This window comes from Lemur catta, chromosome 11 (assembly GCF_020740605.2).
Source record: "Lemur catta isolate mLemCat1 chromosome 11, mLemCat1.pri, whole genome shotgun sequence".
NCBI lineage: Eukaryota > Metazoa > Chordata > Mammalia > Primates > Lemuridae > Lemur > Lemur catta.
The window spans coordinates 47268991-47291582 of NC_059138.1; the positions used below are offsets into that span (position 1 = coordinate 47268991).

General features: G+C 33.2%; 1 protein-coding gene across 1 annotated transcript in view; it reads right to left on the bottom strand.

The window, feature by feature from the left end:
• SEMA3D (semaphorin 3D) overlaps window positions 1-22592 on the bottom strand; it is a 120844-nt gene that overhangs the window by 70936 nt on the left and 27316 nt on the right. Inside the window, exons 3-4 of the mRNA XM_045564787.1 lie at window positions 9669-9731; window positions 1376-1495 (exon numbers count right to left, since the gene is read on the bottom strand). Coding sequence (XP_045420743.1) covers window positions 1376-1495; window positions 9669-9731 — 183 coding nt within the window. The remainder of the gene's footprint in view (window positions 1-1375; window positions 1496-9668; window positions 9732-22592) is intronic.

A 22592-nucleotide genomic window follows, 5' to 3' on the forward strand; every position in this document is an offset into this window, starting at 1 on the left:
CACAATGGTATTTGTGTATCTAAACATATGTAAACATAGAAAATATAGAGTAAAAATGTATTTTTTTTTTTTTTTTTTTTTTGAGACAGAGTCTCCCGCTATCACCCTGGCTGGAGTGCAGTGGCATCATCAAAGCTCACTGCAAGCTCAAACTCTTGGGCTCAAGTGATCCTCTTGCCTCAGCCTCCCAAGTAGCTGGGACTACAGGTGTGTGCCACCATGCCTGACTAATTTTTCTATTTTTTTTAGAGATGGGGTCTTGCCCTTGCTCAGGCTGCTCTTGAACACCTGGCTTCAAGCAATCCTCCTGCCTCAGCCTCCCAGAGTGTTAGGATTACAGGTGTGCTCCACAGCGCCTGGCAAAATATGGTATTATAATCTTATAGGGCCAATGTCATATGTGTGGTCCACTGTTGACTGCAAAGTTGTAATGAAACACATGACATACATAAACATGAGGATGATACTGCTTACAAACAAACAACTTGAAGCACATATTCTAAAACTCAGTTGGGCGTGCTTGCTCTAGAGATGGGCCACTTTGATTCAATTTGTTGCTAGGCCATTTATTAATTGGGTGATTTTAGCATGTTATTTATTCCATTAAGACTCCATTTTTGCTAACCCGTAAATTGGGAATTACAATGGTACTAACTTCATTAAGAGTGTTGTGAAATTTTAAAGAAATAATCCATGGAAAGTGCATGACAGTTCATAACACAGAGTCCTCTAAAGTATATTACTGAAATCTGCATGTTTCTCATTTATTAAAATAAATGCTCACTGTTATCTGGAATACATTACTTCTAATTAATACATCCTTTATTTCCACTATGTCAATTTGCTCCAGCAGAAACAATGAGTTCAGTGTGCCAATAGTCATTCGCACACTGACTATTCATTAAAAAATTATTCTTACTTAGTGTCCACTATTGTAAACAAATATAACAGGTCAATTTTATTGGATGGGAAAGAGGAAATCATTTATAAGGTTCATTTCCATTGCAATTTCTATGGGAAATGGATTTTTACCAACAGTAACACACTATTTCTCACTATATACAGTTATAAAGGGAACTCAAGAGAAAATAAAGACATACATGGACCCCATAGAAGAAAAGCCCTTTCGACATTTTGAACTATTAATTTTGGTTATCTCACTGAAAACAACTTTTTATAGAAAAAAATTTATTAGGTTGATAAAATGTATGGTGAAAATCACGTTTCATAAAATGGTTATGAACATGGGTTCTTACACAGTTCATAAACTATACGTTTCAATCTTTATATTCAAGTCTACCTGTTTTATGTCATAGGCATTAAGTAACAAGATATTACAATAAATTATGTTTTTCATGCTATTTTATTATATTACCTCCTTGTAGACTCCAAGATCAATATATCCACATATTGGATGAAATGCTCCAGTTCCACACACATAAATGTGAGTTTTGTTGTAGGGTTGAAGTACTCTGATGAAATTTGCACATTCTGTCTATTGGACATAAAAATTAAGAGCATTAGCACAGAATTTATGTTTCTGAAATATTATTTTTCATACCACCTATTTTCTAAGAGATAAATAATCAAAAATAAGATCACCAATAAAAAAGATTTATGGGCAAGGTCTAAAGTAAACATCTGACTTAGAAAAAAGGTAAGACAAATATAGAAACTGTGGGTTACAAGAGTGACTTTTAAGTTTTTTGAAGTTACAAAACTTTTGAACTAATCAGAATTAGGTTAATTAGACAGCAAATCTCTATGGTGGTACTCAATGAGGCCTAGAATATGGATATCAACAGAATATGCAATAGACATCCATACTTTTTTTTTTTGTAGAGACTGGATCTTTCTTTCAAGAAGTACATAGAAAACAAAATCCATCATGTTCTTATATTGCCACATAATCTATCCCCTATAGCTACTACTATTTGCCAACATCATCTGTCCCAGCTACGCTGAACAAAACACTGAACACAGATGTGTATTCTTATACATATACTCTATTCTTATTGACAAGAATGTCCTACCACTTATTTCCATTTATTTTCAAATGTTACACAGCCTTTAAGAATTAGATTACTTCCTGCTGATCCCAATAGTCTCTTCTGTTTTTCCCATGGAAATTTTTTTATACCATATCAAACTTTTTGGAGAGATTTTCATATTTCTTCTTGTTTTGCATATCCTTACACCTAAAAATATTTATTTACATCCTCATTATCTTTAGAACTTAATTATTTTCTATCTTTGGATGCAATTTTTGAATCATAGCTTCATGGTCCGAAGACTCCTGAGAAAACACTCAGCTACAGCACATTTTTATTCTAGGTTGACTCTACCCAGGAGATAGGCAAGTGTTTACTAAGTTGGTAACCTATGAAACCACTGGAAAAAGTTCAATTTCTCCCTGCCCAAGTGGCCATGGTTTCCTCACCAGTCAAACATTGACCTAATGGTCACTGTTGTTTTTAGGATTCTCAGGAGGATTAAAAAAAAAAAAAAAAAAAAAAAGACAATGATCTAATTGGTAGGGTGAATGAAATAAAATTTTTAAAAAGTCAAACAATGATTTAACTGATAGGATTGTTATTATTGTAACACAGATTAAATGAGATAAAATAACATTTAATAATTGTTTATTCCTTACCCTGATTTTGACCTACACAAAATATTAATATACTAGCAGTTGCTCTGATTTTAGAGTGAACGGCTATGTCAGCAAACCTATGCTACAGATTTTCTAGTTTCTAGTTCTTCCTTCACCCAGCTGGCTTGGAATTTTATGTCTCAGAATTTTTAGATCCCAGTTAATAAAATCTGCATAATCTATCACAGAGTAATGTTACATTTAACTCATTGAGTCTTCTGCTCTCTGCTTCCTTATAAAAAAAGTATGTAGTTGTTTATGATGGTATGAAATGTCAGTACTGGTTCCTCGGTAAACCACACAGGTAAAGAACATTTCCTTATCAGGTAGGAAGACTCAGCACTGTAACAGCAGCCTGCATTTAGTTGCTTAGGTTATATGCTGCAAAAAGACATCATATCTAAGCATGTGCAAATCACACAGCAGACATATTTTTTATCTTGAATATTTTCATATGTTTGTTATACATTTTTATATGTTAATTATATAGACTCTTAAGAAATAACAATTTTATAATCACTAAGACAATTTTCTGGCAAATTGTCCTGTTCAACAAAATCATATTAGATCATTCTACGAAGGAAAGTCTTCCACCTTCCCATCAAATTATCTGATAACGAGAACTTATTTTCTATTTGCACTAAGGCACCATAGGGAACTAGCTTCATGTTATTTAACATTATGTTAGGACAACTCAAATGAAAACCTGACTCAGAGGTAAATATGTCATACTAATGGTTTTGAACATACAGTGGAGACATAGTAATATGAGAAAAGCTAAGACAAATAGTGTAAAAGTGTACATAATCACCATACAAATTTAAATGATGGCTTCGTGGCTAGAGTAGGAGGTTTTAATATTATTCAGCCTATACTTTGCTCACTCATGCCCACTGAAAAGACATTCCTTGGTCTTTCCTCCACAAAGAGATTCATGACAGGACAGAAGGTACACAAGGAATTGTATGCAGGGCAGGGAAGAGTAAAATTATATGGCTACAGTGACGTGGGACTGGCTCATTGCAAGTTATTTCATCATTTTTTCAAAAGCTCAGTTTTACCAAATAGCCATAGAATTTAGAAAGCAAAATTCCAAAAGAAATACTTGCCAAAAGAAATAAAATAATTCCCTTTCCAGATTATAAAGTATGGAGTCACATAGGTTAAAAACCATGAGTGACACAGCACTGTTTAAAAAGGCAAATAAGTCCCAACATGAAGTTTTATACACATAGGAGATATAATTTTAGTGATTATTTTTAAAAAAGCTTTGAATCACACCTAAAACATTTCACATCATTTAACTTTTCTAGGAGTACTTTATTAAAATACAGCTAGCCCTGGAACATAACCTATTATGCAAGTTCCTTGACTTGATGAGACATTACCTAGGATGAATTTGTGAAATCCCTCCCTTCTCTCTGATTGGACTAACATGGAATAGAACGAAATATGGATGAATCTTAAATTATCTGACACAATATAAAAAATGTCAGTTCAGCTCAGTCAATTGACCCACAATTCAATCTCCAAGAATTTATTCTCCAGATATTCTTGTGCATGTGTACAAAGATATGTATGCAAAGGTATATATTCAGCACTCTCTGTAATAGCAAAGGACAAGAAGCAACCTCATTGTCAATCAACAGAAGACTGGCTACAGGAAAAAAGAAAAAAAAGAAAATTGATAGAGGGTAGTTCTCTAAGCAGCCTAGAGGCCATGGAAAGGCACTGGTTGCCTGTGGGAAAGAAACCTGTGAACAGAAGTAAAAGATAATGTCTCCTACTTTAAATATTGCCTGAGGTAGATATTTAAAGCCAAACAATTCTTGCTGCAAAAACTTTACAATGACTTCCCTTGTAATGCATAACTTCATTTTCTAAACCTTAAAGATTCTGTGTTGTTTTCTTTTCATGCACAAAGCTTCTAGGTTTTGCCTAAATAGCAAGATCAATAATTAACTTGATTTAATTCACTTAGGGACCTGCATGGCTATTAATGGTAGTGTAATTCCCTGAGGCATGAAGAAAGATAACTTTGAGAGGCAGCTTTTTTAACTTTCCCTGAAAGCTGGCTAATTTGTCAGCCATTGTCCACAATGGCAATTGTTGCATGTGACCATACAATCAGGTAATATATTCAACTTGGGAAAAGTATTGAATTTCTCCTTCCTTTCCTTATTCCACCTACCTACTTCCCTTTCCACTTGCCCCACCTCACTCCCATTGAATGAGAAAAATAAAAAATAAAAAAAAGAGAGGAAGGGAAGGGGACGAGAGAGAACCAAAACCAAGCATCAACTTTTTAATTCTCTTATGTAACATTAGATGTTTCAATATTTTATCTATCATATATATCCATTCATAGACAAATAACTGAATAAGACAAATATAAAGCTAAATTCATACTTGGAGAAAGGACAAATATGTTTTAGTGTATGCATTAACACTTAGAATTTTAGTTTTCCCCCAGATACCTGGAGAGATATCAGCAAAACATAAGTACTTATAATTTTCAAGACATAGAGTCCAATGTAATCCAGTTCAGCTTTATATGCAATTCTGATAGCTGACTTGCAGTTGCCAATTTTAATTTATTTAGGTTAAATACGTGAAAACACTTATGATTTAGGAATCTGGTCTGTTTTTATTTTTAGTGTATTTTGCAGAATATTGTGATCATCAAACATTTTTTGAGCATTTAGCAGATGCCTGTCACTGTGATATATATTGGGTTTGCCAAGAAGGTCTCAGACAGAATCCAGTGTGCAGAGATATCTGTTTAGGTCCTAGAATGTTTAAAATATTTTTAAAATTTGTCAACACTTTAAAATAAATATACAAAAATCCAATATTATGTTTTTCTCTTAAAAATGGATTTACCTGTTAAAATGGATTTAACAGTGAAACTATTACAGAGCAATAATGAGTTACGGTAAAAGGGCAAAAGAGAATATTTTAAAAATATTGAGAAATATTGTTATTTAAATTTTTAAAAGTCTGTACATCAAACAAGATAACTGAGAAAGAATATTTTTATGAGTAAACGCAAGTAATAATATACTTTATATATACTGTACATATATGTTATATATGTATACATATATGTGTATGTACATATGTTTTATAAATCTGTAATTGGTAAGAAAAAGGCAAACACTAAAATAAAAAAATAAGCAGATTGTAGGGATATACCATTAAAAACTCCAATTTGCAACTCTATGAAATATTTAGTATTTGTAGTAATGAAACAATTTCAAGCTAAAACAGCAAAAGTAATTTTCTTTTCATTAGCAAAGATTAAATATATTTTATTCATTGCTATGCATCTGTAGTAAACATTAACTGCATGTTGTATCTGAGATTAGTAAGGGTATGGGGAAATATATCCTCTCATTATCTTGCACTGCTCTTTAGAGCATATGAGACATAAACATTTTGGGGGGCCATTTGGCAATATGTGTATAAAAATTTTTATGTCCTTAACCAGTAAAAGTCTACTTAATAAACAGAGATGTTCACAATGTTTATATATAAGTCTTTTCATGTGCAGCATCATTTTCAATAGTAAAAACTGGATATGTACCAAACTTCTAACAATAGGGGATTGACGAAATAATGTGTAAGGGAATTCAGTGTAGCTATTAAAAGTAGTGTTATAAAAAGAAATTTAATGATATGGGAAAATGCTCACGGCAATCTGCAAAGTAACAAAAAAAAAATGTTTTAAGGGACTATATATACAATGATTTCATTCCGAAAAATAGTAAATAGATAAGATAGAAGAATAAACATCAAAATGTCACCAACTATCTCTGGGTAGTGTCCATAAGGGAGGAGGTATTTGCAAATGACTTGTTTTCCTTTTTTTCTTGTATATAATTTACAAAATTTCTACAATGAACACTTTGTTTTAGACTTTCTTAAAGAGTGAAAAAAAAAGAATATAATCATAGAACTCTGTAACTGGAAGATCCTTTAACGCTGTGCACTGTCTCCATTGACAAGGCTGTGCACCTCTGTGGTTAAGTTGACAAACACAGCTCAGTCTGCCCCTCGCCCTGTGTTTTCTTTTGCCAAAACTAAGCTGTTTAACTCACACTTATATACTCAGAACTAAGGACATTTCTTTAGACTTTCTTTTGGTTATCTTTCTTCTAAAGAGAAGGAAAATATTACCACGGATCTTCTTGTCACCTCTTACCTTCCTTGGATTAAAATGGGGACTGTGTTCAAAAAGTGGAATGATTTCCTTTTGTTTCCTCATCTTCCACTGCCTCTCCACCCCAATTAGCTAACTTTCATTAGGGTAAATAATTCACTATTTTGCAGTTATATAGTACCTTTGTGTAAAGAGACAGTCTTTCCAAACACTTGTTAATCCTAAACACACTCTTGGGAAGTAGGTAAAAATTACTAGAGAGAAGGGAAGAGGGAGGGTAACGCCAAAGATGTCAATAAAACCACAGAGTATGTTGGATAAAATCTATGCAATGTTGTTCAAAATGGGGATCTACATTATGGTGATATTAAAGAGCAAAATGATTTGAGGGATATGGCTTTTAAACCTTATATGTAGATTTTATAGTTTTATGTAAGAGCACAGATAGTGGGGCAAGACTTCTGGATTCAATTTTTGGTTTCACTATTTACCAGATTTGTAATATTGGGCAAGTCATTTAATTTTTCTAGGTTTAATTTTCTCATCCAGAAAATAGGGAAAAATAAAATCTAGCATATAGAGTTGTAAGAATTAAATAAGATTATAAATGTAAAGCATTGAAAGCAGTTCCTTGAATGTGGTAACTGCTGTAAAAATATTAGTCATAATTAGTAACTCTAAAATAGAACATTATCTTAAATAGACAAATTAAAAATGAGGAGATGAAGACTTGTATTATCCCTACATGATTCAACATGAAACTTTACAGTCTTCAGTAAAAAGAGAAAAACTCCTCAAATCTCTAGTCCTGGGTTAGCAGCAGATGTGTTTAAGAGTTAGAGGTGGTTATTAGTTCACAAATATAACTGAATTGGAAAAATATGTTCTATATACAGAGTCCTACATGCTCAAAGATACAACTTCCAGAATAGTTTATCACCCTTTGCTTTAATAAGAAGAGCAATTAAGTTACTATATAACTAGAATTAGTAAACATAGTGAAGTCAGAACGCTGTCACAATTTAAACCTTCACTGATTCTTTCACCTTGAGTGTTTATCTCTCATCTACTCCATGAGAAAATTGACAATAGCTTATTGGAGTCATTTGAAAACATCCTTTTCCTTCTTGCCTCCTTACTATACACTTAATACTGGTATAACACACATATAAAAATGTTCATATGGCTATGCCATGTTTCTACTGTTCATTCAACAAAATACTTGTGAACATTTTTTTCCACATGAGTTCAATAAAGTATTGATGCTTTTACAGCACCTATTCAGTGCTGGAATACTGAATAGGGTGAAGATGTTAAAGCCACGTGAGGAAGAAGAATGTATTCCAGAAAAGTTTAATCTCTTTTATTTCTAGTGAAATAAATGTAAAAACTGTTTCCCAATGCATCTGATATTAACACTTCCTGATATATTTCTACTAACACAAATGTGCCTGGAAGGATCATGTTTAATACTAACTGAATACAAAATCAAGCATAACCACAAGCTTTTGTTTCATTTTGATTATTTTGTCTTGTAGTACTATTACTTAGTATGTCATCATTTGAGTAATATCTGTATCCCCAATTAGATTGGAAACTCTATGAGCCCAGATACCTTATCAGTTTCATATACACATTTATGCACTTATTTAGGTTCTCTAAAAATATTTGTTGAGTAAATTAATGAACTAACCTGTTGTTTCAGATTCTTAGTCTTCTGAGCATCACATGTCATATTGTTTTACTTCTATCACATTCATAGAGAGGTTTTTAAATCTAATTATGCTTTCATATACTACAACTATTTGGTATTATTAAACATAAAGGCATTTCTCAGCTTCATACTCATGTGCTATTGTGGTTTGAGGTAAAATTAGAAGATGTTGCAAAAGAAGCCTCAAGATATCCATGTTTCTGCCCAAGGTTAGAACTTTTTTTCATCTTGAGTTACATGAAGGATGTGACTTATTTTGCAGAAAAATAGCAATTCTCCACATTATCACAGTGCAAGAAGTCAAGGTAGAACACAGAGCATGTGGCCTAAATCAGAGTACTCAGATGAGTAGAGAAGGTAGTCAGGGCCACAGCACTCTTCTGTCATTGTTGGAGACAAATCAGGTAACAATTTTGGGAAGCATTCAGGACAACTTGGATAGCGCAAATGCAATCCAGAAAGGACCACACCAAAGAAAAATGGTTTAGTCATACTTGTCTAAGGTTTTTGGCTGGTCCTTAAGGTAGCTTAAATTAGTTTATATTAGGACCCTTATTTATCTTGTTATTTCATGTAACTATTATTGACTTTTATAGTAAATTATTTCTGATTGTAATGCCACAATGTTGTGTCATTCATTCTCAACCAATTCTTTTTGTTATCTCTACAATGTCACCATATAAAAGAATTCTTCTAGGTGCTATAAGTTTAATTTTAACTCAAATGAAATTAAATATCAATTATATTTTTGTGATGGTGAAATAACTGATGGTTTTGTGTACATTTATAAAATACAGGTACATAAAAAAATACATTCCTAGAAATAGAGTATTTTCAGGTGGTTTATTTTTTGAATATTCTAATGTGTCTATAATCATTTTTGTGAAGAAAATACGATATTCAGAATTAATACATTAGTAAGTACAGTATTCCTAAATTTCTAGATTTTTTTGTGAATAATATCACTGCTTTTGGCAAGATAGAAATATTTTATACTATATTAATCTTTACAGAGTATGTGTTAATTTACTTTTAAAAATAATGCACTAACGCCATTAATTCAATAAAATTTAATACAAATTTTTACTATTATATCAGTACCAGTTTCATAAAGACAACTGTTAAAGTTTCATACTTACATTGGCATCTTTACCAGCTAATTTACATAATTCGACCCGTTCCTTTGCAGCAGGCCAAAAAATCTGTAAAACATTTCAAGGCATATTATATTCTGGATATCTAAAACATTTTGACATCCTGCAATTCTGATTAGAGAAATATATGTGTTAAATTGAAGAAGAGATATTAAGCATGTCATTAGAGCTATTGTGGGAATTTTTAGATTTAAATATTTTCCAAAGCCACCCTGAAAAGTTTCTAAAAGAAAATCATAGAGGACCGTCCATTTTTATGTTAATATTCTAGTATCTCTTTTAATGTATGTAATAATAGATAAATTATGTTCAGAGAACCATACATTCTATTGTGATGTCAATAGAATCTCAGGTTAGCATTTGCCTAAATAAGAGGCTCTATTTGCCCTGATTTTCTGTGTTTACTCAGAGTGGTGGTGCATCATAGACATGTGAGATGAGATGCTGGCAACAGCACTCTGTCACATGCATAAGTTATCACTCCAAGCCAAAGATCAGTGTGAATTTGTTGACAATATTTAATATGCATGAAGCTCAGATGTATCTGTCACTTAGCTAAATATTTTATAAGCCTTATCTTATTTAAATTTCACAATAACCCTGTGAGATGGCTCTATTTACTCTCCTCATTTTCAAGTCAGAAAACTTGGTTATGCAGCATTTTAATACCATGTCAAGGACTACAAAACTAGTTCATGGCAAAACCACAATTTTACCCCAAGTCTACCTGTCTCCTAAACTGGGGGTCTCAAGCACTACATAATAAATGTTATTGGGACAAATGGTTAAAGTCAAACACACCAAACTCCTTGATTGGTAGCTTTTAATTATTCAGTTTTGAATTAATCAGAAAGTTTTTTTTTTTTTAACAAAGTCTAGAAATTACATCAGGAAGTTTTTACAAAACAAAGTTTAAGCAGTTATGTGACTCCATTAGCTTACAGAAAGAAATACTCTGTTAAGCTACAGGCAAGAAGAAACAAGAAAAGCAAGCTCTGAGTTGCTTATAATGTGTGCTCCAAGAGTTCCTGACAGACTTTCATTATGTTTCTCACCAATGTTAGCAGAAAACGTTTTAATGGGTAAGGAAAAAAGAAAATATCCTGAGGGAATACACTGAAAGAGACTTGTTAAACCTGGAATTAACAAAGGATTTAGAAGTCACCGATGTTTATATATGATCTTCATGGTGAAATTTTAGGGTTTTTTTTGTCTCTGAATAAAGAAGAACAGAGATAAGCACTCAAAACTCTCATACTAGGCAGACACAATGGAATTATTGAAATTTTATAATGAAGCAAGGTTGTTCATTTAGAAAACCCACAATGACAATTCAAATTTAGATATAGACAAGGTGGTTAAGCCGGCAGTAGGCTCAAGTGTTGAGCTAACTTCGATGTGGTTCATGATAAGGATCTAAAAATGCTATCTATTCAGAAATGGTTTAAATCACTATCTTCATACTTGCACATAGTTTTAAATAATAGCCAGCAGTCATATATCAATGAACTACAATAATGAAAAGCAATATGGAGGGATCTTAGCAATACATTATTAGGGGAAAAAAGAATACCTCCCCAAATTAAAAACAGCATGATCCCCTTAGAATAAAGTTAAAAAAAGTAAAATTAAGTAGATATATTCCATATATATATGTATAAGTAGATGGATTTGGAATAATTGTTACCCAACATGGGGTAGGAGGTGAGGATGAGTAGGTGACAAGAAACATATTATTTAAAAGATTCTAGATTTTTTTTATGGATGTTGAATTTTCAGGTGTTTAATACATAATTTAAAACAAGTAAGTAATGTAAGTTAATAAATAGATACATCAAGATGGGCCATACATGGACCAAACGACAATAGTCAGTCAGGAACCAGAATTATGAAGTCCCAAATAAAGGAATAAGAAAAATAAAACACTGCAGTCGAACAGAAATTTGAAAGTTTCTTCAAGTTTTTTTGTTGTTGTTTGTTTATTTTTAAACATTGGTAACAAAAGTATTGTTCTGTGATTTTTTTTCTCCTTTAAATATAACATTTTGAATTTATGAAGTCTTTGATTTATATTTGAGCTTATGAACTCAAAGTATCCTCTCAGTTTTTTCTTACTGATTCTATTTTATTGTTATTTTTAATTGTGGTAAAATACACATCACATACAATTTATCATCTTAACCATTTTAACTGTACAATTCAATAATCTTAAGTATATTCACATTGCCGTGTAACCCAATCTCCAGAACTTTTTTTTTTTTTTAATTCAGGATAATACGGGATATAAACATTTTTTCGTCGTGTAAAACTGAAATTCTGTACTTGCTGATTCTGAACTATTATAGTGATTTTAAAAAGGAAAAATTTATATCATTAGACTGAAAATAGTACAAAGAATACACATCCAAGATTCATCAATTGGTTAAGTCTTTAACTCATTTTATTTGATTTCTAGTCTAGATTAATATTTATTTGAGTTATGTCAACATGTCAGATCCCGCTCTTCTGCTTTAGATGATAGATTTAATCATATTTTAGAAACAAATTTAGGACACATATTTATAGATTTGTTCAGAGCTTCATATCTTATTGGTGTTAATATTATAAAGAAAATAATAGAACTTTGTCATATTTAGTAAAAATGAGTACTAAAGAGGGGAGAGATCATCACAGGCTTTTATTTTTTTCTCTCTAGCCTCAAACCAGGGTACTGGGAGATTGAGTTAAAGTAAATTATGGGATAAATGATGTCTCCAAAATTGAGTTTGAACATATTCATTGATGCTTCTAAAAGGAAGGAGATATTTAAGGAAGGACAAAATGTAAAATCAATCTTTATATCATTTTTGAAATCTAAATGAAAGTTTCAAAGCCAACACTGACAGTTACTGTTCATTAATCATTTGTTAATTAGATACATAATTATGAAGGGCCATCTGTAAGCCAGGCAAGGTGTGGAACTGAGGTGCTCGGATCTGAGTCAGGAAGACAGCTCGATAAACAGAGTAACTGCATATCCCTGGGTGATAACAGAGTGAGAAGAAACCATACAGGATGCAGCCACTGTGTCCAGGCAGCATTAAGGAGCACTTAGTGCTAAACAAAGTCCTTACCAGTCTCTACTTTTGATCCATTGTTTTAAATAACCTGCTGTTAATAGTTTCAACTCTAATATAATAGCTTAGTAGCTTCTACTCTAATTTCGTCTTAAGGACTTGACACTAAAACAGCAATTGGACATTTTTCCCTCTTTGTAAAGGAATACAAATCTCCAAAAGATATATTAATGGTTTAGTTGTACATTTCAGTTATTAATTATAAGTCATATAATTATAATTTGAGCTGTATCATCCTACCTCGTTGATGAAGCAATACAACTAATGATAAGTTTCAGAAAACTAGCTTTATTATGAGCAGGTAAATGCTATAAAAAGAAACACAAGCAATGAGGATTTATTGGACTTCAGAAGCTGATTTTTATAAATCTTCTAATCTCTGTTTACATAACAGATTTTTCCCTGAAATATTCTCTCTCTTTTCTTCATTCACCTTCAATACCATAATGTCTAGAATCTGAAAAAAATATAAATTATCCTTGGATAATTTGTATTATAGCAAAGGGATTCTAAGGTAGTATCACAAAGAAAATTTTACTTCTTAAAGTAACATTCAAACCTTCAAAATAAGGATTTATTGAGATTATATATTGGCTTATTTTGACACAATGCTGTCATGAATTCAGGAAGCACAAACAGAATTACCTTAAATAACAGCAATCTACAATATATCTGATTGTCTTCCAGACTCTAAACATTTACTTAGAAAAGAAAAAGTATCATTGTAGTTGTGCCAATATTTAAAAGATGTCATTTTAATTATGATTTATGGTGGGATTTTCTTTTACAAGCCATCTAGTCATTAGAATAAAGGATTTATTTTTTAAAAATATTCCTTTTGATTCTTAATTGGTAAAGAATTTAAAGAAACAGAATTTTCCTTAGTTCAATCTAAACACAAAAAAGTTTTTAAAATACAACCTTATTTTTACTTAGAGTTGGCAAAAATACATTCAAGTGGCAATTTTGGTTTTCAATAAGCTTTTGAAGTGACATATATAATGTATAATATACACACACATACACACACACATATATATATATAAAATAGCATTCCACTTTTTCTATCGTGTGTGTGGGTGGGTAGATGTGGAGGGGGAAAAAGTAAAGAAGAGAGAGAGACAGAGACACATGTAGATACATAAAGGAAAGATAGAGATGTTAACTCTGATTGGGTATAGAATAATATATATTTCATACATAGTCTCTAGTTTCAGCATGGTTTGTACAAAAGTCCAAGAGGTACCTATGATCCTTCAATTATTTCAGTGACCTAATCAGGACACTTAGGGATTGCATCACTATTAGACAGAAATCATACCATACACCTAAAAATACAATGTCCACAATATCTATAAAAGGTCAAACATCTTGATTGCTAGGTAATATGAACAGTTTTGTGGTAGTAATTATTAGTATTCTTGCTGCTTCCTGAATTTATCACCATTAAATTGCCATATAAATTTTCACACACTTTAGGATCTTAAAAACACAGGGTATTGACCATATATTAAAAGTTGCACTTGGCCGGGTGCGGTGGCTCATGCCTGTAATCTTAGCACTCTGGGAGGCCGAGGCGGGTGGATCGCTCAAGGTCAGGAGTTCGAGACCAGCCTGAGCAAGAGCGAGACCCCATCTCTACTAAAAATAGAAAGAAATTATCTGGACAACTAAAAATATATATAGAAAAAATTAGCCGGGCATGGTGGCGCATGCCTGTAGTCCCAGCTACTCGGGAGGCTGAGGCAGCAGGATCGTTTAAGCCCAGGAGTTTGAGGTTGCTGTGAGCTAGGCTGACGCCACGGCACTCACTCTAGAGCGAGACTCTACCTCAAAAAAAAAAAAAAAAAGTTGCACTAAGCAGGACATAACAAAGCAAATATCCCTGTTTCTAAAGTTGATGCAGTTTTACTATTCCCTTAGAAAGTCATGCATAGATACTTCCCCTTCACTTATCAAAGACAGTCATATTAAAGCAGAGATGCCTCTTGCATAATTGTCCTATTTTAACTGGTCTGAAATATTCCTAAAGAACACTAGTTCTTTTTTTTTTTTTTTTTTTTTTTGAGACAGAGTCTCACTTTGTTGTCTGGGCTACAGTGCCATGGCGTCAGCCTAGCCCACAGCAACCTCAAACTCCTGGGCTCAAGCAATCCTTCTGCTTCAGCCTCCCAAGTAGCTGGGACCTACAGGCATGCACCACCATGCCCAGCTAATTTATATGTTTAGCTGTCCATATAATTTCTTTCTATTTTTAGCAGAGATGGGGTCTCGCTCTTGTTTAGGCTGGTCTTGAACTCCTGAGCTCAAACAATCTGCCTGCCTGGGCCTCCCAGAGTGCTAGGATTACAGGCATGAGCCACCGCACCCGGCCAAGAACACGAGTTCTTAACTAACCTTGTAGCATGTACAGATTTTAAGGCTATCCTTTCGATGGACAGTGGTCTTTGGGACCTTAGAGTTTTCATATCAAGGATTATAAATATTTAGAAAGCTCACTGCTGCTTTCTCCACCCACATGCAGGGCAGACATCAGAAAGTAAAAGGAAATCTTCTCTGTGGATACAGATGAACCCAGGATTTCCTCTCAGCTTAATTATCCAAAGTGTAACTACTAATAACTAGTAATGGATTCATTATTAAACAATTAGAGTTTGCAAATTGGTTTTAATTTAAATGCTAATTCTTATAGATCTTGCTGGTAAAAGATGATGGTGAGAAACAGAAGAAAATAAATTTATAAAATTTCTTCACTTAGAAGTGATAATTTATGAATTAACATTGTAAACCAACTGTGTCTGATAAGCCAGTCCCCATATTCTATAATTTACTGACTGTTAAGTTAGTATCTTCATGTTGCCTTTATAATATTTCACAATTGATCATTTTTAAAGTATTAATATTTTCATATTACACCTGGAAGGTTCAAAATTTATCCTCTAAAAAATTTGTGTGTGTGTATATATACATATGTGTGTATGTGTGTGTGTGTATGTGTATATATATATATATATATATATATATATATTTCTTTTAGAGTTAAAGAATATGGAGTACCAGTATGAAAAGAGATCATTTTAATAAAATAAAAATTTTCTCCAGTGCCTCCTTACATATGCTTGGATGTCACAAAGTTTATTTTAAACATATTTTAAAAGAGATTTAATAACAATTTACTTATAAAAATATAGTGGAAGCTGCACGAATTTAAAAATACAACCCATGATCTAGTTATCTTATATTGATTTCATTTGCTTATCTCTATTCAAAATCCAAAACGATTTTTTGTTTATCTGTTTTTGAAGCAATTTTACTTCACTTTGAAAAAAATATTCAGGAGAAACTCACAAATAAAATGCAACAATGTCCCTAACAAGTATTGTTTCAGTCACAATTTATATAATTCATTACCAGTTATCATTTTAGTAAGGTGAAAATGTCAGACAATTTATTTTTAATTATTTAACATTAGTCAAGTTACAGAAACATTCAAATAATGATAAGACCTTATAACAACATCCGAAGGAAATTCTAATTATATCTACTCTTTGTTTCATCTTTAGAGAAGCAAGTTAATTGACTCAAGTTAGCAAGTGCAAGGTCAGTCAAATTCCCTTTGGCCTAATTCGGGGATGTCAAAACAACTGAGTGGGACACACAAGAGGAAGCTGCAACTTATTCATAAAACCTAATTAAAGACAAAAATTCAGAACTGTAGAGATAGTGGCCATCTCTATCAAAGAACAGGGTACAAGTTTTTGAATGGTTGTAAAGAAATTGGAAAAAATATCACTCTAAATGTTATATGGTACAAGGATTTGAACATTAAAGGAACAATGGCTAGTCTGGGTTCCAAGGACAGGGAGAGGCAAGAGATCTGAGCTTGAAGAATGAGGTATTGTAAAATAAGGACAGGAGCAACAAATGGAAAGCTTCCATAATTGGAAATGGCCTAGATGGAAATTGTTACAGAAGGCAAGTTTAAGTTCTCAAAGAATAAATTTCTTTTTAGATTAACATAGAAGAACAGGGCTGCAAGTTTTCCATGAAAATATCCTTCAATACAGCAGACAAAGTTCCCGGCATAGAGTCTAATGTGCTTTTCCCCATGATCTGCCTATGCAGCCTCCTTTATGAAGCCATGGGTAATAACTGTCTCCCCTTTTTCTTTTTCCAGACTCAGCTCAAAAGCCTCTTTTGCATTTTAGCCTTCTTCCACCCAACTTCTCTAATACTATAATACTTGTGCTTATCACACCCATCTGGAACTTTATTTTTTGCAAGTAGATTTAGTTTGGGACCTTTTTCTAGGTGTAAAGACCGATGAAATACAGTGGAATTAGAAGTCGTGAGTCTGAGTCCCTGCTACACCACTCGTTGGTTTGTGACTTTAGGTAGCTGCGGTGCGAGTCTCAGTGGCCCAGCCTTAAAACAGAGATCATCACGTGTACCAAGTTAATACCCATTTGAACAAAACTTATAGTAACATTTATTGAGCTGTTACTATATGTCGACATTAGATGCTCTTTCAAATATTATGTCGTTATTATCCTTCAGGTAGAGTTTGCTTTACCTGAAATATATCTGACCTCTTCTGAATGATCCCTTCTTATAAGTAGTGTCAATTTTATTATCATCTCCCCAGAAAGGCTTTCTCTGATAACCAATCTGAAGTGGTTTTGCAGGAATACTACCCCATTTTAAAAATAACATTTAACAATAAATGATATTTTATGTGTTTCTGTTTTTTCTTCTCTATCAACCCCTTCCCCCCAAATTACAGGCACTGTGAGAACAGAGTCCTAACCTGTTTTATTCCCCACTATATTCCCAGCATCTAAAAGAGTTGCAGGAATATAGCAGAGCCTCAATAGTCATGCATTGCATTAAAGAGACAGAAATGTTAATATACCATACAAATTAAATTCTAAGAATTATACTGATGAGTCAGTAATTTAGACCTGGTAGTCTAATCATTCTTGTGGATGGATTTCAAACTTTTGAAATCAATACTGTTCATAGCCTCTATGATATGCTTAAAGGAGTTTATGACTCACTGAAGTTCAGTGATTACTGATGTTCAGTATCAAGGGACATTGCTGTTTCTTCCTACATTTTTTAGCAGCTGACACAGTACCATATACATAGTAAGCACTCAATAATTGTTTATTAAAAAGTGACCTACGGAGAGTTTCCCTTAGAACTAGAGACAAAGAAGTAGTTCTTGTCAGATTCTGGCAGGAGTCTGAGCAGTCTGACAACATCCTGCCTGTCCATTACAGTGACCAGATGGGACCTGCACATCAGCACCCAGGCTGGGAAGCCAGCACATCCATGAAGGAGTTGATTGTTTTACCTCTGTGATTACTAGACAGCATGTGCTTGGCAGGCAATAGGAACAGATTAATCACCATGAAACTAAGCAGGGTGCCTTATACCAAAAGTTAATTTATTAGATTGTCCACATGGTTTTCAACTGTTTATATTTTCTTAATTTCAAGTATTAAATAAAAATAAAAAGGATCATAATTTTTTATCAATAACTTGATTTTAAATGAGAGGTTATTTATTCTGATTCTTATTCCCCTAAATAATAGACTTACGGGCTAGAACATTAAACAGAAATGTCTTATTCAGCCATAGAGCAAGTTAATAGAAATGGAATCAGAAGGTCATTCTGCATTATGAAAGTATTTCTGCTTATACTCAAAATAAAACAAGCAAGTGCAGAATCCTCATGTATGAAAACGCTCTTGTTTTAGACTTCCTTAAAGGAAAGGAAATAACAAAGCCCTTTTCATGTTAGGCAAAGAAATGTGTTTAAATATTCAACTGAAAATTATTATATTTAAAAGTACAAATTCATTTAGCTTAGTTCTTTTCATGATGTAAAGCCTCAAAAATAAAGCCATAGTTTGATGAACTTCAAGTAATCTGTAATTTTATAATTACATACCCAATTTTCATGTTAAATACAGAGAAATACAATATAAAAATTGCATTACTATTGCTAGGTGGAAGGAAAAAACCTCCTATTTATAATAATAAATCCAAAATTATTTCACATTCTGATTTAAAATTCAATCTTAGAGTGTCCAAATTCTAGCTTAAGTAGTTTAGCTTTAAGTTTTACTCAATGTATAATTATGATTACTCTCTGGTTTAATAACCAAAAGAGTAAAGTTCTTAAATAGATATGGGGACCTAAATGTTATTTTATCAAGGTGAAATGAAATTATCTCAGGTCATTCAATGAAAATATTCAGTTGTTTTAGGTAGGCTATGAAATTTATATATTGTGTTGATAAATTATTTTCTCATTTTTAAACCCGTAAAAAAGTTCCTTTTTATCCAGAAGTATATTTAATGATTTTTACACTAAACACTTTTTTTAAAGATAAGTACTTTTTCATCAAAAACAAATGCAAAGTACTTTAAACCGTAACTATTTAAATATGACACTGATTTTTCCCCTCAACACTCTAAGGAGAGGTTTAGGTAACAGGCTTATCTTGGGGCCTAGTTAAAGGGCATCTTCACTTTCGATTACTAATATAACAATTCTTTGAATATTTTGTACATAACACTTAATTTCCATATATATTACTTTGAAGTGAAAAGATCTTTAAAATTAATTGAATAAAAAAGAATAATATGATTAAGTATTATCTCAAAATAAAAGGAAACTATTTGAAAATTGTTTAAAAATGGGCCAAGGAATGCTCTCTATATTATGTTTTATCTGGATTCTTTGTTATAGGTTAGCTTTGCTGGAACCCATCAGAAATACTACTGAAAAGCATGGCAAACAAAGTGTAAATCAGAAATTGTTTGGATTAATGCTATTAATATCCCAAAGGTAAATAATATGAATAAGAGTATTAACATTCTTCATTTGTTTACTTCTATGATCCTAATGTGAATACTTCAAGAATGATATACAATGAGCTCGTCCAAGATATTTGTAGGTAAAACAACATTCTTTTGAGATCTTATTTTATGGCTTTGATAGTACAGCAGAATTTTAAAAGAGAAATTTAAACTGAAGCAAAAAATTAAGTGATAGCTAAAGACGCAAAAACTTTCAAAGTAGGTAGACAAGAAGCATTTGGACTCGTTTAGCCATATCTAAGCTATAAAACAGTTGGAAACTGGAGATTAGAAAGTTGTTTCTTCCCCTTCAGAAAAATATTAATGTCTTCTGAGACAGCTGTATCATGACTCCTACAACCCCTAGAAGTAAAGAGCAGGTACAAAGGCTTCGATGGAAACTCAGGAAGCACTTGCCCTTGATCATGCTTTTTGTGGGACATTGTAGATGGCGATATCTAAAGGGTGAGAGATTGACAAGCAGCAATGAAAACAGACAACAGGCTTAATGTCTAAATTGGTATCAGTCTGCACTTCCAGAATGTGTCCAGGAAAAAGTACATAATGGCTTTCCATGTAACAGATGTGAGCCATGCTCAAAAATGGGATGTCATGAGGTCATCTTAGGTCCTGTTCAAGAGGGTTCAGTAAAAAGACTTAAGAAGCTAACACCTGGTGTTACTGCAATCTGTCTCAGGATAAAAAATGAGACCATACCAGTCAGAGGGGAAATGCAGTCACCCTTATCCAAAGAACTGCAAGGGAAAGAACTCCAGAAAGGGGAAATTCCAAAAACTCACAAAGGTGCCCATAAAAGAAAAGTCAACTTTAAATGTCTAATAAGGCCAGGAAGTTGAGAAGTGATACCCCCTGACAATGTCAGTAGAGAAGACACTTCTCTAAACCCTTCATCTTTCTTCCCTTTTTTTTCTGATTTGACTCTGCAGGGATAATACAGTTTGTTTAACAAGCTTAGGGGAAAGAAAGCACTAGGGGGGATCAACAGAGAAGCCACCTCTGAGCATGTCCCTATGGCAGGCCCCTCCCTTACATGGCAGGCCCAAGCAGAGACAGGCAGAGGGAGGAGTTCCATTTTAAATGAAGTGGAAAATTTTATAACATTAGATTCGCATTTTAATTTCTAGACAGCAATTGTCTGCATTACCTAAATGACCTTGAAAGCCATGGGTCCTGCTAGAGTTATCGAACAGGCCCAGGAGAAGAACTAGTCCCACAGGACAGATTGAAAGGGATTATAGAAGGTAAAATAAAGTTGTACTATTATACTCCATGAGATCACATGCCAGTTACTGTTAGATTTGCAGATAAAATAAATAATAACTGTGCTCTCAGAGAAAGCTTATATCATATTAGTCGACTTGCCTGCCTTTATAACCCATTTGGAAAAAAGGGGAAGTTATTTAATTTAATTAAGTCCTATTTATTTATTTTTGTTGTTGCCAAATTTGCCTTTGGGGTCTTAGTCATAAATTCTTTGCCTAGACTGATGTCTAAAAGAGTTTACCTACATATTCTTGTTTTTTTTTTTTTTTTTTTTTTGAGACAGAGTCTCACTTTGTTGCCCAGGCTAGAGTGAGTGCCGTGGCGTCAGCCTAGCTCACAGCAACCTCACACTCCTGGGCTTAAGCGATCCTACTGCCTCAGCCTCCCGAGTAGCTGGGACTACAGGCATGTGCCACCATGCCCAGCTAATTTTTTTTGCTATATATATTTTTAGTTGGCCAGATAATTTCTTTCTATTTTTAGTAGAGATGGGGTCTCACTCAGGCTGGTCTCGAACTCCTGACCTCGAGTGATCCACCCGCCTCGGCCTCCCAGAGTGCTAGGATTACAGGCGTGAGCCACAGCGCCCGGCCTACCTACGTATTCTTCTAGAATTTTTATGGTTTCATGCCTTACAGTTAAGTCTTTAATCCATCTTAAATTAATTTTTGTATATGGCAAGAGATAGTGGTCTTGATTCATTCTTCTGTATTTGGCTATCCAATTTACCCAGCACCATTTATTGAATAGGGCTTCCTTTCTCCAGGTTATGTTGTTGTCTGCTCTGTTGAAGATCAGTGGTTGTAGGTATATGGTTTTATCTCTTGGTTCTCTATTCTGTTCCATTGGTCTACATCTACTTTTATACCAGGGCATGCTGTTTTGGTTACTATAGCCTTGTACTATAACTTTTAGACATGTAATGTAATGCCTCCAGATTTGCTCCAGATTTTTACTTATGACCACTTTGGCTATTTGGACTCTTTTTTGGTTTCAAATGCAGCTAAGGATTATTGTTTTCTAGATCTGTGAAATATGATGCTGGTATTTTGATGGGGATTGCATTGAATCTATAAATCACTTTTGGCAATATGGACATTTTAACAATGTTGATTCTACCAATCCATGAGCAGGGGATGTTATTCCATTTGTTTGTGTTATCTGTGATTTCTTTCATCAGTGTTTTGTAGTTCTCCTTGTAGAGATCCTTTACCTCTTTTATTAAGCATAGTCTAAGGTGTTTTATTTTTTTGTAGCTATTGTGAATGGTATTGAGTCCTTGATTTGACTTTCCACTTGACTATTATTAGTACATAGAAATGCTGATTTGTGTACATTGATTTTATAACCTGAGACTTTGCTGAATTTATTTATCAATTCCAGGAGTCTTTTGGTGGAGACTTTGGGGTTCTCTAGATTCAAGATCATGCTGTTAACAAACAGGGATAGTTTGACCTCATCTTTCTTGATTTAGATGTCCTGTGTTTCTTTCTCATGTCTGATTGCTCTGGCTAGAACGTCCAATATTATGTTGAATAGAAGTGGTGACAGTGGGCACCTTTGTCTTATACCAGTTCTTAGGGGGAATGCTTTCAACTTTTCTCCATTCTATATGATGTTGGCTGTGGGTTTGTCATAT